The 11,863-nt window shown below is 42.0% G+C and overlaps 2 protein-coding genes across 2 annotated transcripts; both read left to right on the plus strand.

The window, feature by feature from the left end:
* The first annotated feature begins 107 nt into the window (after nucleotides 1-107).
* CycA (cyclin A) lies at nucleotides 108-3,703 on the plus strand. Its single transcript, XM_014358362.2, has 6 exons — nucleotides 108-809; nucleotides 2,023-2,511; nucleotides 2,589-2,812; nucleotides 2,904-3,108; nucleotides 3,183-3,430; nucleotides 3,516-3,703. Exons 1-6 carry the CDS (start codon nucleotides 663-665, stop codon nucleotides 3,586-3,588), a joined length of 1,386 nt encoding a protein of 461 aa, XP_014213848.2. The 5' UTR covers nucleotides 108-662; the 3' UTR covers nucleotides 3,589-3,703.
* Nucleotides 3,704-6,736: 3,033 nt separating this feature from the next.
* Nucleotides 6,737-10,007, plus strand: LOC111643156 (ionotropic receptor 84a-like). Its single transcript, XM_089596990.1, has 8 exons — nucleotides 6,737-6,868; nucleotides 7,097-7,212; nucleotides 8,186-8,356; nucleotides 8,734-8,957; nucleotides 9,022-9,230; nucleotides 9,298-9,575; nucleotides 9,652-9,846; nucleotides 9,932-10,007. The coding sequence occupies exons 1-8, from the start codon at nucleotides 6,752-6,754 to the stop codon at nucleotides 9,975-9,977; spliced, it is 1,356 nt and encodes a 451-aa protein (XP_089453116.1). The 5' UTR covers nucleotides 6,737-6,751; the 3' UTR covers nucleotides 9,978-10,007.
* Nucleotides 10,008-11,863: the final 1,856 nt, after the last annotated feature.

Below are 11,863 nucleotides of genomic sequence, written 5' to 3' on the forward strand. Positions count from 1 at the left end.
CTTGTGATTGGCCGTAAACCCCTCGAAAACGACAGCAGCGACCCCAGCCCACCATCCATTGGCCGAATTCAAAGCTGTTCTCTCCACGGCTGTGTTGTTGTCATTTAACGTTCGTCCAGCTGCTCTGCCCTGATCTACAGACCGAGTGCAAGTAGGACAGTGCCAGTCCGGAGCGATCGAAAGTGCGGGACGGGAGAGAAAAGAGAGCATCATCACCAGTGTACAAGCTAATACCTACGGACCATCTCTTGTATCGCATCGTCGGCAGACAGACACCCCGCGGACCTCGGATCTCTTTTCGCGTGTTTGTCTTTCCTTATTCCTTCCTCTCTCTTTCTCTTTACCGTCTTCCGCACACTTCCATACCGTCCGGGAATTTTACCGCGCGCACGAGATGGAGATCGCCAAAACCATGTCCCAGTGTTAGCTCTAAGAGGCCTCCTCGAGCGTTTTCGTCCTCACCCGTCGTTTCGCCGATTACAGGAAAGAGAGAGTTCACTTTGCGAACTTTCCCCGCGTGCGTGTTTCTTGCTCTCTTCCCTCCCTCAACCATATATACACAGGCTCCAGACCATTTCACCGAACACTCTCGCTCGTTTGGTTGGTGACCAGGTTGACGAAAGAGAAAGAGAGAGGACACGCACGCTTGGTGATTCGTCAGGATGGCAGCTACGATTCGCGTGCACGACGAACAGGAGAACTGCAGGCGGCTCAACGGTGCCAAAGACAGCAACACACTCGGGCTCCAGCAAAACAAACGTGCTGTCCTCGGCGTCCTGTCCAACAACTTCGTCAGGAGCAATAAGCCTGTAAGCATACATTCTATTCTCTCCTTAACTTTTCCCCTCTACATCCCCATGATGCGCTTCTGTACTCGTGTGCTGTGGTACATTTTTTTGCCCCGCAAGTACTTGCGAGCCTCTAGTTTTTCAAATCGTAGCTTTTCCACGATTTCAAAAGGGAGAGGAAGAAAAAAAAAAAAAAAAAGACGTTACTTCATCGAGTGTCAAGGGGGTGTCCCTGGCGAGCCCGCGCTCGTGTACACACATGCACACACTTATCCAATCGCACGCGTGTGTCGAGCTCAATGGTATATAGCCTGCTTGTACTGTACGGGGAAAACGGTTGCGCCGATCTTTTTTGAATTTTTGAATCTCGTCAACCGAATTCGTTCAAGTAATAAGTATGATGTCGCACTTATTGCACAACGCACATTTTACGTATAATGCTTTCAACAGTTGGGACCGGACGAGGCTTTAAAAAAAAAAAAAGTCTCGGAACTACTTAAAATAAAAGTATTTCAAGCAGCAAACGCTACGATCTTTATTTTCCCATCTATTATCGCTTATTGCTTATCTTTTTTTTTAAAGCACGTTTATCATTTCCCGGAATCATATATATATAACCTATTAGGTTCGTTTTGGAATTTTCTTCACAGAGGAATTTGCGGTCGTTCCGTAATTACTCTTGAAGTCCTGCAGCAAGGCATTTAAAGCAGCGAGATGATGAGACTGATGCAGAGTACATGAGGAGGGGAGGACGGGAAGGGGGTTATGACTCCGGAAGACATTTTGTACGTAAAACGGGCGTTCGGTTCGGGATACTTACTTATCAATTATGTTGAATGTAGTTAATTGTGAGAAAAGTCCGAGTCATAAGTTTACTAGATATAGGTATATTAAATTGGCGCGTGTGTTAGTGTCCCGCGCACAAGTTATATTATAGTAGCTACTGCTGGGTGGTATTCACTGTATGTTTACAAAGTTTTGTACAATTCTTTTTCGTTGTCACTTTGATAATATTTGTACAATTTAGTTAAATAATAGCATACCTGAAACGATATTTCTCAAAACAATTATATTTGTTTTGAACTGCTCATTAATTTCGGTTGTACATATTTTTTTATTACTACAGTCTTCTATGTGCTACAATTTTCTTTTCTTTTTTTTTTCATTAATCTAACAGTAAGAAATTTAAAAATTGAATATGTAGATCAATTAATGAAACCATATTGATTATCAGGAACTATGCAAAGATGAAAAATTCAGTAAGACAAGAAGCAACTATATACCTCAACTGCCAGCCCACAATGAACCATTTAGCATTTACGAGGATAAGAAAGAAGAACCAACATTCCAAATTTATCAAGATAATGTACAAATTCCATCCCCGGTTGTTCCTGACGATGAGCAGGAAAACAAAAAAGTTGAAGCCTCACATTTGGCAGAAATTAGGGTGACGGTGGAAAAAGATTTTACGGAAATTCATCAAAATGGAAAAAGTGTAGCCAACAGACTCAATCGGTCGGCTCTTCAAGAAATAAAAATAGAGCAGCTAGAAAATGATCTATACAAGGATAGTTCCATGTCTCTAGACAGGTCTGTGATTTACCCTGGCTCAGAAAAAAAAGATTCGAAATCGAAAAAAGACATATACAAGTCAACTAGAACAAATTTTTATGACATTGACGAATACAGAGCTGATATTCATCAATACTTTAAATCAGTTGAAGTGAGTAATTCTACAACTTTTTGGAAATAATTATTATCTGCGTATTTCACAAAACAATTTTTTTCTTTTAACTACAGCAACTACATAGACCAAAACCTGGATACATGAAGAAACAACCAGACATCACACATTCGATGAGGACGATATTGGTTGATTGGCTTGTCGAAGTTGCTGAGGAATATCGCTTGCATACCGAAACGCTGTATTTGGCTGTTTCTTATATCGACCGATTTTTGTCATACATGAGTGTAGTTCGAGCTAAACTGCAACTTGTTGGTACAGCTGCCATGTTCATCGCGGCGTAAGTATAGAAAAAAAAAAACATTCAGAGATTCCTATTTTATCCAAGTAATATCTCATGAGTAGTTTTTATCTTTTTTTTCCGTCTAAAGGAAATACGAAGAGATTTATCCACCAGAGGTTGTCGAGTTTGTGTACATAACAGATGACACCTACACAAAAAAGCAAGTTTTGAGAATGGAACACTTGATATTAAGAGTACTGGCGTTTGATCTGACCGTTCCGACACCTCTTGCTTTTCTGATGGATTATTGTATCAGCAACAATCTCCCGGAAAAAGTCCAGTACTTGGCCATGGTATATATTTTAAATTACCTATTCATCGTTGAATAATTACTTGGATAAGTTTAGTTATAATTCAATATTTTTAGTTTTTGTGTGAACTGTCGCTGCTCGAAGCTGATCCGTACCTACATTTCTTACCAAGCCACCTGGCAGCATCTGCAGTTGCCCTGGCACGACACACGTTACGAGAAGAAGTGTGGCCTCACGAACTTGAGCTGTCCACTGGATATAGCCTGCACGATCTGAAAACTTGTATTACGCATCTGCACAGGTCGTTCAAGAATGCACCCGATTTACCGCAGCAAGCCATTCAAGAAAAGTACAAAAACAAAAAGTAAGTTTAACCGTTCTTGAAAAGCTTTGTTATTAAGATTTTACCGTTTTAAAGTAGCCTCCATTATTTTAATTTATCATTGCAGGTATGAACATGTATCACTTCTCTTACCTCGTGATACAATGCCATTTGAGGGTGAGGACTCGGAAAGCCCCTAAAACGATTATTTTAATCCGTATTTAGAACTGTATCGTAACGAACCTCCTGTGCTTGCTTGTCAAGGGCCTTTTGGGAGGGGATCTAGGAAAGACTGAAGAATTTTTTTTTTTTTTTTTCAATCAAAAGAAAAAGTGCTGAAATTGTTTTAGCATATCTGTTAGTCATCCGGATCGGAAGTTTTGTACGTGGTATTTATAGTATCAAGCTGTCCAGTGGAGATTGTCTCCATTAAACTACAGCAGTGTGCCTGTTTCGGTATAAATTTTTTTATATACGATGTACACCGAGCTTCTTCGTTGTATTGAAGAAGAAAGTTCTTTCAAGTAACTTTCTTTTTTTTTTTTTTCTTTTTTTTTTTCAAATTGTCTGTATATTTCACGTAGTCTCGAATTTTTTTTATACAACTTTTTGTCAATATTCAAAATTTTAATAGCCAATCATTTTAGTTCTAATTGACGATTCTTAGCTAATCAAATGCCATTTTTCAAGTGATATTTGAAAGTAAGGAGTACGAAATATTGTATGATTGGAAAAAAGTTTGTGATAAAAATGTTCAGTGTTACTTTGAAAAGAAAATCAGCAATCGAACGAAACGTTTAATACTCTCTTTTATATTTTGTAAGCTAATTTTACAGTTGGCTTTAATCAAATTTTGTATAAAGTAGCCTGGTAGTTCTCTGTGTACTGTTTCCTTAATTAAAAATTTTCGGGATAAAATTTAGAGTGCGCAAAAAATTTCGAAAAATTACGTTTAGGCATAACTTGTAGTAGTAATCTTTTTCATATCAGCTATCAAATGTAAAGAGATTAATATACCTAGTATTCTTATACGTAAAATTATCTCGCCATACTTGTCGATATCGAGTGATATCTGTCTCAGCATGCATTCACACAGACTTCAAAAATTTGACGTAATCAGTCATACATTTGCATGCTTAAGATTTTTTGTTGCTAATTTCAACGAAATTATTTTAGGAAATTTTATAAAATTTTTATTAAAACTTACTACTTGACTTCTTTATCATACAAATAAGTCATCTTTATTTGTTAATGGTATTTTCTAATAATTTTATGAAGCCTTTGATGAATAAAAACTTTGCAGTAAAGTAATGACTTTACCTGTCAGCTTTATATTCATCAAATCATTAGTTATTCAGTCATTTTATTATAACTAAGACACAATTAGTATACAAGACTTTTTTAAAACTTTTTTACTACACACACACAAATTAGTTTAAAAGCGTGTTTATTTCAATAATTACGGAACCCTCGATGGCCGAAAGAACATTGAAAAATGGCAGGCTGCAGGGAACAGTTGTGTGCATGAGTAAAATGATGTTTTATGTGTAAAGTATAAAGTGCATGGAATGTCGAGTGGATCGTGGTTATAGTTATTGTGTGACCGTAAGAAAATTTTGCAAGTAAAATAAAACGACAGACTTTTTTTTGTTATGTACTTATAAGGAATAAAATCGTAAAGTGTAAGTGAGGTCAAGCGTGCGGCAAGGGCGAATAGCGTTTCGAGAGTGCGTCAATTAATTTTTGATTGTAAAAAGAACAAAAAATTATTGTACGCACACTAAAGTCTGTCTTCGTAAAATATAATGAATTATTTCATTGTAATAATGGTTTACTTTGATTTATAATTTATTAACCATGTCCTTCCATCGACATTCTCCCTATCCACAAAACATACACATGATAAACTCTTATCCCGTAATCCACAAATTCGCGAAATCAATGTGTAAACATCAAGTAAAAAATTACTAGCCTGGCACGTGTAATTTGTCGACTTGTTATCTCCAGTTACGTATACGACACATGTATACCCTCTTATTCGCAGTCCCGCAATTTGGGTAATATATATCCTTCCCAATCATTGATATTCGTTTTCATTTTTTTAATTACGACGGAAAACATGTAAGTAAAAAATCCTTGCGTTCAACTAGTTGGCTCGATCACACAAATAACCAGCTCAGATGAATATAGCCATCGTCTCCGTTGTTATTGCGCATTGACAATCGACAACACACAATTGTATACTCACAATCGATCGATTAAGTACCGTTCATTACGCAGTAAGAACTAGATCCACAATTTGCCAAGGAGGCCGGCTCTCAAGCCGCATGTACCAAAATTAAGCCTTCGTCGCTCTTTGCAGACTGTATGTATACTTACCTCAACGACGCTATTGCATAATTAAATATAAGACTCTATTTTTTTTTCCCCCTCAATGTATCGCTTAGCCGGTAGCTCTCATTTTTCCTCGTCACATAGCGACTCTTTCGCCAACGTTGCGTTACGTATCAATTTTACAAAGGATCGAGAGCAGTACATATCATATATACAAAAAAAACCTGGCCGATCGGTAGTATCGGTACATAAATCGGCGATGACGAGCATCGGGAGGCTCTTGGCCGTCCTGCTGGTGAGCTCGATCGTTTCGTCCTCGAGCTGCGACTCGTACCATTACCACGAGATCGGCGAGTCGACGGCAAATATCATCGCCGAGGTCTCGACCCGTTTATTTTACCCGGCCGCGTCGATCAGCGCGTTGTTGTGCGCTAAAACGGGTGAGTCACAAGTGTATCGTTATACCGTTGCGCAGCCCCGCGCGAACGACTACACGAGTGGCACCTTGGCCGAACGGGGTTGCCCAACGGAAGGGGCAGATGCACAAAAAGGACCCATATTTGAAACAATACTGTTCCACAGACGAGGTCGTGGCGCTGTCGAGGACCCTCTCGAAAAGAGGCACGGCCGTCCATTACCTGGACCCAGGGCACTTGGACGAGACCGTGAGACGCTTCGCGCCCCACAAAACGATCGTCCTTCTCGACTACGACTGCCCTTGGTCCCTGCAGGTTTTGACAAAGGTATATATATATATAATATATGTACACATTTATGCGCCCGCGTGATTTGTGTAAATTCAATATTCCGTTGTTTTATTTGGCAAAGGCAAACGACTCGGGATTGTTCTCCGCGCCCCTCAAGTGGCTCATCCTCCGAGACTCTCGCAACGTGACCACCACCACCCCGATAGACACCTTTGGCCGCTTTGCCGTGTACCCGGACAGCGAGGTGATCCTCTTGGACATACCTTCGGAAGATCGTGGCGAAATAGCTTCCGTCTACCGGCCGAGTTTGGTCCACGAGGTGATGGTCGAGCAGCGGGGCTCGTGGAGCAACGGGGGTGGGATCGACTTGCGGGACACGCACGTGGCTTCGCGGAGACGCAGGAATTTGCAGCGGACGCCCCTTAGGTCGAGCATCGTGGTACGAAGATGAGCGTTTCGCGGGCTTTATTTTTCCTTTCAAGTTTTTTACATGTATATTATATTTATACCCAATATTTTTACGTATATATCTGGCACCAATTTTACATGGAACACAAAAAAAAAAAAAAAATGTGACATAAACTTATACGGTGTAAAATTTAAATGTGGTACGTATTGTGCGATTTTATACCAATGTTGCACTAATAATCTACACACACGCATGTAGGTAACGAATCCGGATACGCTGAATCACCTGACGGATTATCGTGACAAGCACGTGGACACCATCACAAAGTGCAATTACGCGTGGCTTCATCACCTCGTTTACGCGATGAACGCAACGTAAGTGGGATATACACGAGTACAAGTTTCACATACAACACATAATTATATGTTTATTATTGTAACGAGCCGTGAATTCTGTTGTAATACCCAACTGCACGTGCTCAAAGATCACGAACCGTTAGGAGGAATCATTTTTGTTTTTTGTGAAAACTACATCAACATTTTTAACGACACGTAATTACAATGAAATAATAATGATTTTTATTATTATTAATACTCTGCAGGTCGCGGTAGAGCATACATATATATTTGCAATACACAGCAGCACCGAAGAGCAAATAAATAAATTCGGGCAAAACAGGTTCGTACGTAAACTGCGTCGAGTGTAACTGCAAGCTCGCACGGACTCGGTGGCACATTTGTATGATCTTATACGTATATCTTTGGCGAATTAACGTAATTGAATTGTTTTCTCAGCAAGAAACAAAGTACAAGTGTAACCGGCTTCCACGTACACGTACATGCCGTACACGCGTTTGCAATACACGCCACGAAATCGGAACGCTCTGGCTCATTACGTATACACACGTATACATCTAATAATAGCAAAGCCCAATTGATTCCGATTCGCTCTAGTTCCGCGCGAAAGTGAATCAGCGTGTTTTCGCGCCCCCCATCCATCAACCGTCAGTTTCTCTCGGGCCGGCGTAAAAATTTATCATCGAGTGCGCGGATCCCGATGACCACAACAAGCGACAACGGCATCATCATCCACTATATGTCGTCATCTCGACTTCTCTTGTACAATACGTATATTTTGTATGCGTGTCGAGATCTTTGGAGGGTGCGAGAGAAGTCGATCCCCCATATATATGAAAACCAAATCGATCAAACCCATGAACAATTGATTCTTATTCCTGGAGAACATAAATATGTACAATTATGGGCTATAGAGTAGCGCGCAAAAAACATTTGACACGTATACATTGCGTGGATGGCAATCTGATGGAGCGTGTGTATACGTAAACAGGATCAGCGTGAGTACGGTCAACAGTTGGGGATACCGCGACAAAAATGGCTCCTGGAACGGTATGATGGGCCAGCTGAGCCGGCGAGAAATCGACATCGGCGGCACCTCGATGTTTCTCGTCGACGAGAGGTGGAACGACGCTCACTACGTGCCTCTGTCCACACCCACCAGGTAACGTATACAAACATATACACATTTTTCACTTGTCCCATTGTGGTATGAACCTATTTATTTGTTTTTTTTTTCATTTCATATGATACCGATTCTGAGGCTACACGCGCTGTGACCTGGCATACTTTCATCAATCGGCCGTTTAATACAAGTCACTTGTGCTCTTTCGCAATCGTATGTTTATAGATATGAGGGGGGGGAAAAAAAAACACTTTCATCGTGATCGGCATCCTATACATATACACACGAGATACCGATCTACATCGTTCCCCCCTTTTCTTCGTAGATCCATCCATCAAAACCAACATCCCCGAAATGATGAAAATGAAAAAAAAAAAAAAAAAAAAACCCAACTTTGCTCCACGTTGCGTGTACAGAGCGGCCTTCATCTTCCGGCAGCCACCACTGTCCTTCGTGAGCAACCTGTTCACCCTCCCTTTCCGCCGGTCCGTCTGGCTGGCAGTGGGTCTCCTGCTGCTCGTTATTTTCGCCCTGCTCGTCGTATCGACGCGCTGGGAGTGGACCGTCCGCGAGATCGACTGTCCACCGCCCACATTGAGCGACGATTTGCTCCTCGTTGTCGGCGCCGTTGCCCAGCAAGGTTATTGGTTGTTTATCCATAATGTGTTATCCATCGTCGTGCTTATGTGGATACACGTGTACAGGCTCGGGGCGCAATCCGCTGACGGTGTCGTCGAGGATCGTCGTGCTTATGCTACTCATGGCCATTTTGAATCTTTACGCGTCCTACTCGGCCAACATAGTGGCGCTGTTGCAATCCACGACCACGTCGATCGGCACGTTGAAGGACCTCCTCGACAGCCCGATCAAGTGCGGCGCCCAAGATATCGTCTACAATCGGCATTACTTTGACGTGAGAGACAAAGCACATGTTTGATTAGCTTTTCTTTTTATTTTTTTGTTTTTCCCCTCTCCAACAGATGGAAAAAGATCCGATCAGAAGGGCCATCATCGAGCAAAAGATCGAGCCGAAAACCGGCAAGTCGAGCAATTGGCTGTCGGCGGACGAGGGGATAAGACACGTGCGCGAGGGCTTTTTCGCGTTTTTCATGGAAATCGGCCCTGCCTACAAGATCATCCAGGAAACCTTCGAGGAGGACGAAAAGTGCGGCTTCCGGGAGATGTACTTCATCGAGCACTTCGATCCCACTTTCACCATCGTCAAACAATCGCCCTACGTCGAAATCATAAGGGTCAAGTGAGCTGTTTGTTTGTTTTTGCCCTGTAAGCGCCGCAATATTTATATAATATATGTATATACATATTTCAAAAAGTTCGTTAAAGATCGAGGAGTCCGGATTGAAATCGAGGGAGATGCTTAGACTGTACACAAAGAGGCCTCCGTGCAACGGGCGCAGCAAATTCGTCAGCGTCGGTCTTCGCGAGTGCTACTTTGCCTTTTGCGCGATGCTCGTTGGCGCCTCTATTGCACTCGGGATATTATTCCTCGAAGTTTTGTGGATCAAATGGTTATTGCAATGTTTCTCCCATAACGCGTACCATTGGCTATTCCTCGATACGACGATTTGAATAAAATCTTACGTGTGTTTTCAGGATCCCGCCAAAGAGTAAAAGAGCCATTGGCCAGGATTTATCTTAGTAGTACTACGAGGAGGTATCTTATAGTGAGGTTGCATTGCCAAAAGTATCGTGTATGTGTAGTGTCTCTCTTTTTGTTATTTTCTTTTAATTATACATGATCCATCCTACGAGTGTTATTTTTCACGAATTCCAAAAGAATGGGTTACGCATAAGGGGAGAGTAGTCGTGGGCGTTCGTTGCAGCATTCCCATTGGGTGGAAATTAAGGCCATCACTATGTTAATACACTTTGATTGGTCACATTGCACATCACGAGTCTCACGTAAGTAAAGGGGGTATTTCCACTGTCAAAGAAAGAAAGAAAGAAAGAAAGAAAGAGATGGGATCGAGACGCGAACGAGCGGCAAAATGTAAGGGAGGGGGAGAAAAAAGGAGGGTAAACAGCCGGTAGCGTCCTTAATGGCGATAAGGGCGCACAATGGTCCCCACGATCTCGCGAGCTCGTAAAATTACCATACGAATAAGCCGCAATCTCGGGCAAGCATCTCCGGGGTGTGGTATGGCGGATGAAAGAGTCGAAGCGGGAGCACCACGGAGGAGAAGTCTTTATTAGCCCGGCTTGTAAGGACGGGAGCGCGCGTGTGTAACAAACAGCCGAGGAGCACAGCAGAGAGAGAGAGGAAAAAAAGCCGGACGAGAGAAAATGATAACTCCCGCGTATAGCTTCTAGAGAGATCGGGATGTGTATCGTAGTCGCGTGGGCAATTACGTCGCAGCAGGTGGCACAGGACGTCTGCGTCTCTCGCGCGTGTCCTGGTTATACATGTACGCTTGGGAGGGATGGGAAGAGATGCCGATCATGATTATTCGTCGTACTCGGTACCCTCTCCAACAAACAGTTCGAGAAAAAAAAAAAAATTTGCGTTGTGGTGTTGTGTACAAATGTATATGGTTTCTGATGGCACGGCTCGGTTTTCTTATAGTTCAAACTAACGGAGACGAGTTGGTCCTTGCGTACGAATTTTCCAGATACCAGCCGGGATGGCGAGTTTGAGAATCGGTTGTCTGCGATTTAACTGGGAAAATTATTGGTCGGTTTGTACTGAAAAAAACAAAAAAAAACCAATCGTTTCTCGTATTTTATCTATAGCTTGTGCCTCTTCCCCCTCCCTCAACATCAAGCGTAAAAAAAAAAAAAAAAAACCGATCGAGAATAGTTTTCTGCGGCTCAATAAAACAGCACCAATTGACGATTTTTCAAAATGTACCACTCGGAGCATCAAACATTTATTATTGGTGTGTGCATATTATATACACGTGAACAATAAATCAAAAGCCTATCGCAGCTCTGTAACAATAAAATTAGCTTTGCGAACAAACGCGCTCGTGCGAGCGAAAACAATTTTTCACGATACAAGTACACATCGACTTCACCCACTTTCACTTATCGAAGTTTGCAGTTGTTGCAATTTTATGTATCTTATATCGTATGAAAAACGACGATACGACGCATACGATTGTCGCGTGGCTATGGATCATCGTGCTTTTTGTTGTCTCAACGGCGCAGTTATCTTGTCCACGCGCATTTACCCGCATCTGTACACACCATTTTTTCCCGATTCATAAATTTATACTGTTAAAATACAACATAAGGTGATGTACAAAAAGCGTACGGTACAAGTAAAATTTCACGACATCGTTTCCGTTGCCAAGAGAAAAAAAAAAGGCGATGAGTCAGCGCAGCGCATATCAAGAAATTCCCACCGCGAGCCTCGAGTGTAACATTATTAATACATGTATCACAATAGAAAAAAAGGGGGTGGGGGGATCAACAAAACTGAAAGCCGTCCACGGTGGCATCACCCCTGCAAGCTCGTCGACGAGGAAGGGAAAAATTACAACTCGTAGGCGGTGAATCACCAAAAAAAAAAAAAAAGTGGACTTT

Source organism: Copidosoma floridanum, unplaced genomic scaffold (assembly GCF_036245765.1).
Source record: "Copidosoma floridanum isolate Cflo_tuat_1 unplaced genomic scaffold, Cflo_Japanese_pri ptg000030l, whole genome shotgun sequence".
NCBI classification, from domain to species: domain Eukaryota; kingdom Metazoa; phylum Arthropoda; class Insecta; order Hymenoptera; family Encyrtidae; genus Copidosoma; species Copidosoma floridanum.

Excerpts from the sequence above, each read along its gene's own strand:
- CycA (XM_014358362.2), top strand. The coding sequence starts at position 663 with ATGGCAGCTACGATTCGCGTGCACGACGAACAGGAGAACTGCAGGCGG. Across the intron at positions 2,813-2,903 it reads GCTGCCATGTTCATCGCGGC|GAAATACGAAGAGATTTATC; the intron begins GTAAGTATAGAA and ends TTCCGTCTAAAG. Across the intron at positions 3,109-3,182 it reads AAGTCCAGTACTTGGCCATG|TTTTTGTGTGAACTGTCGCT; the intron begins GTATATATTTTA and ends CAATATTTTTAG.
- LOC111643156 (XM_089596990.1), top strand. The coding sequence starts at position 6,752 with ATGGTCGAGCAGCGGGGCTCGTGGAGCAACGGGGGTGGGATCGACTTG. Across the intron at positions 7,213-8,185 it reads GTTTACGCGATGAACGCAAC|GATCAGCGTGAGTACGGTCA; the intron begins GTAAGTGGGATA and ends ATACGTAAACAG. Across the intron at positions 9,847-9,931 it reads GAAGTTTTGTGGATCAAATG|GATCCCGCCAAAGAGTAAAA; the intron begins GTTATTGCAATG and ends GTGTGTTTTCAG.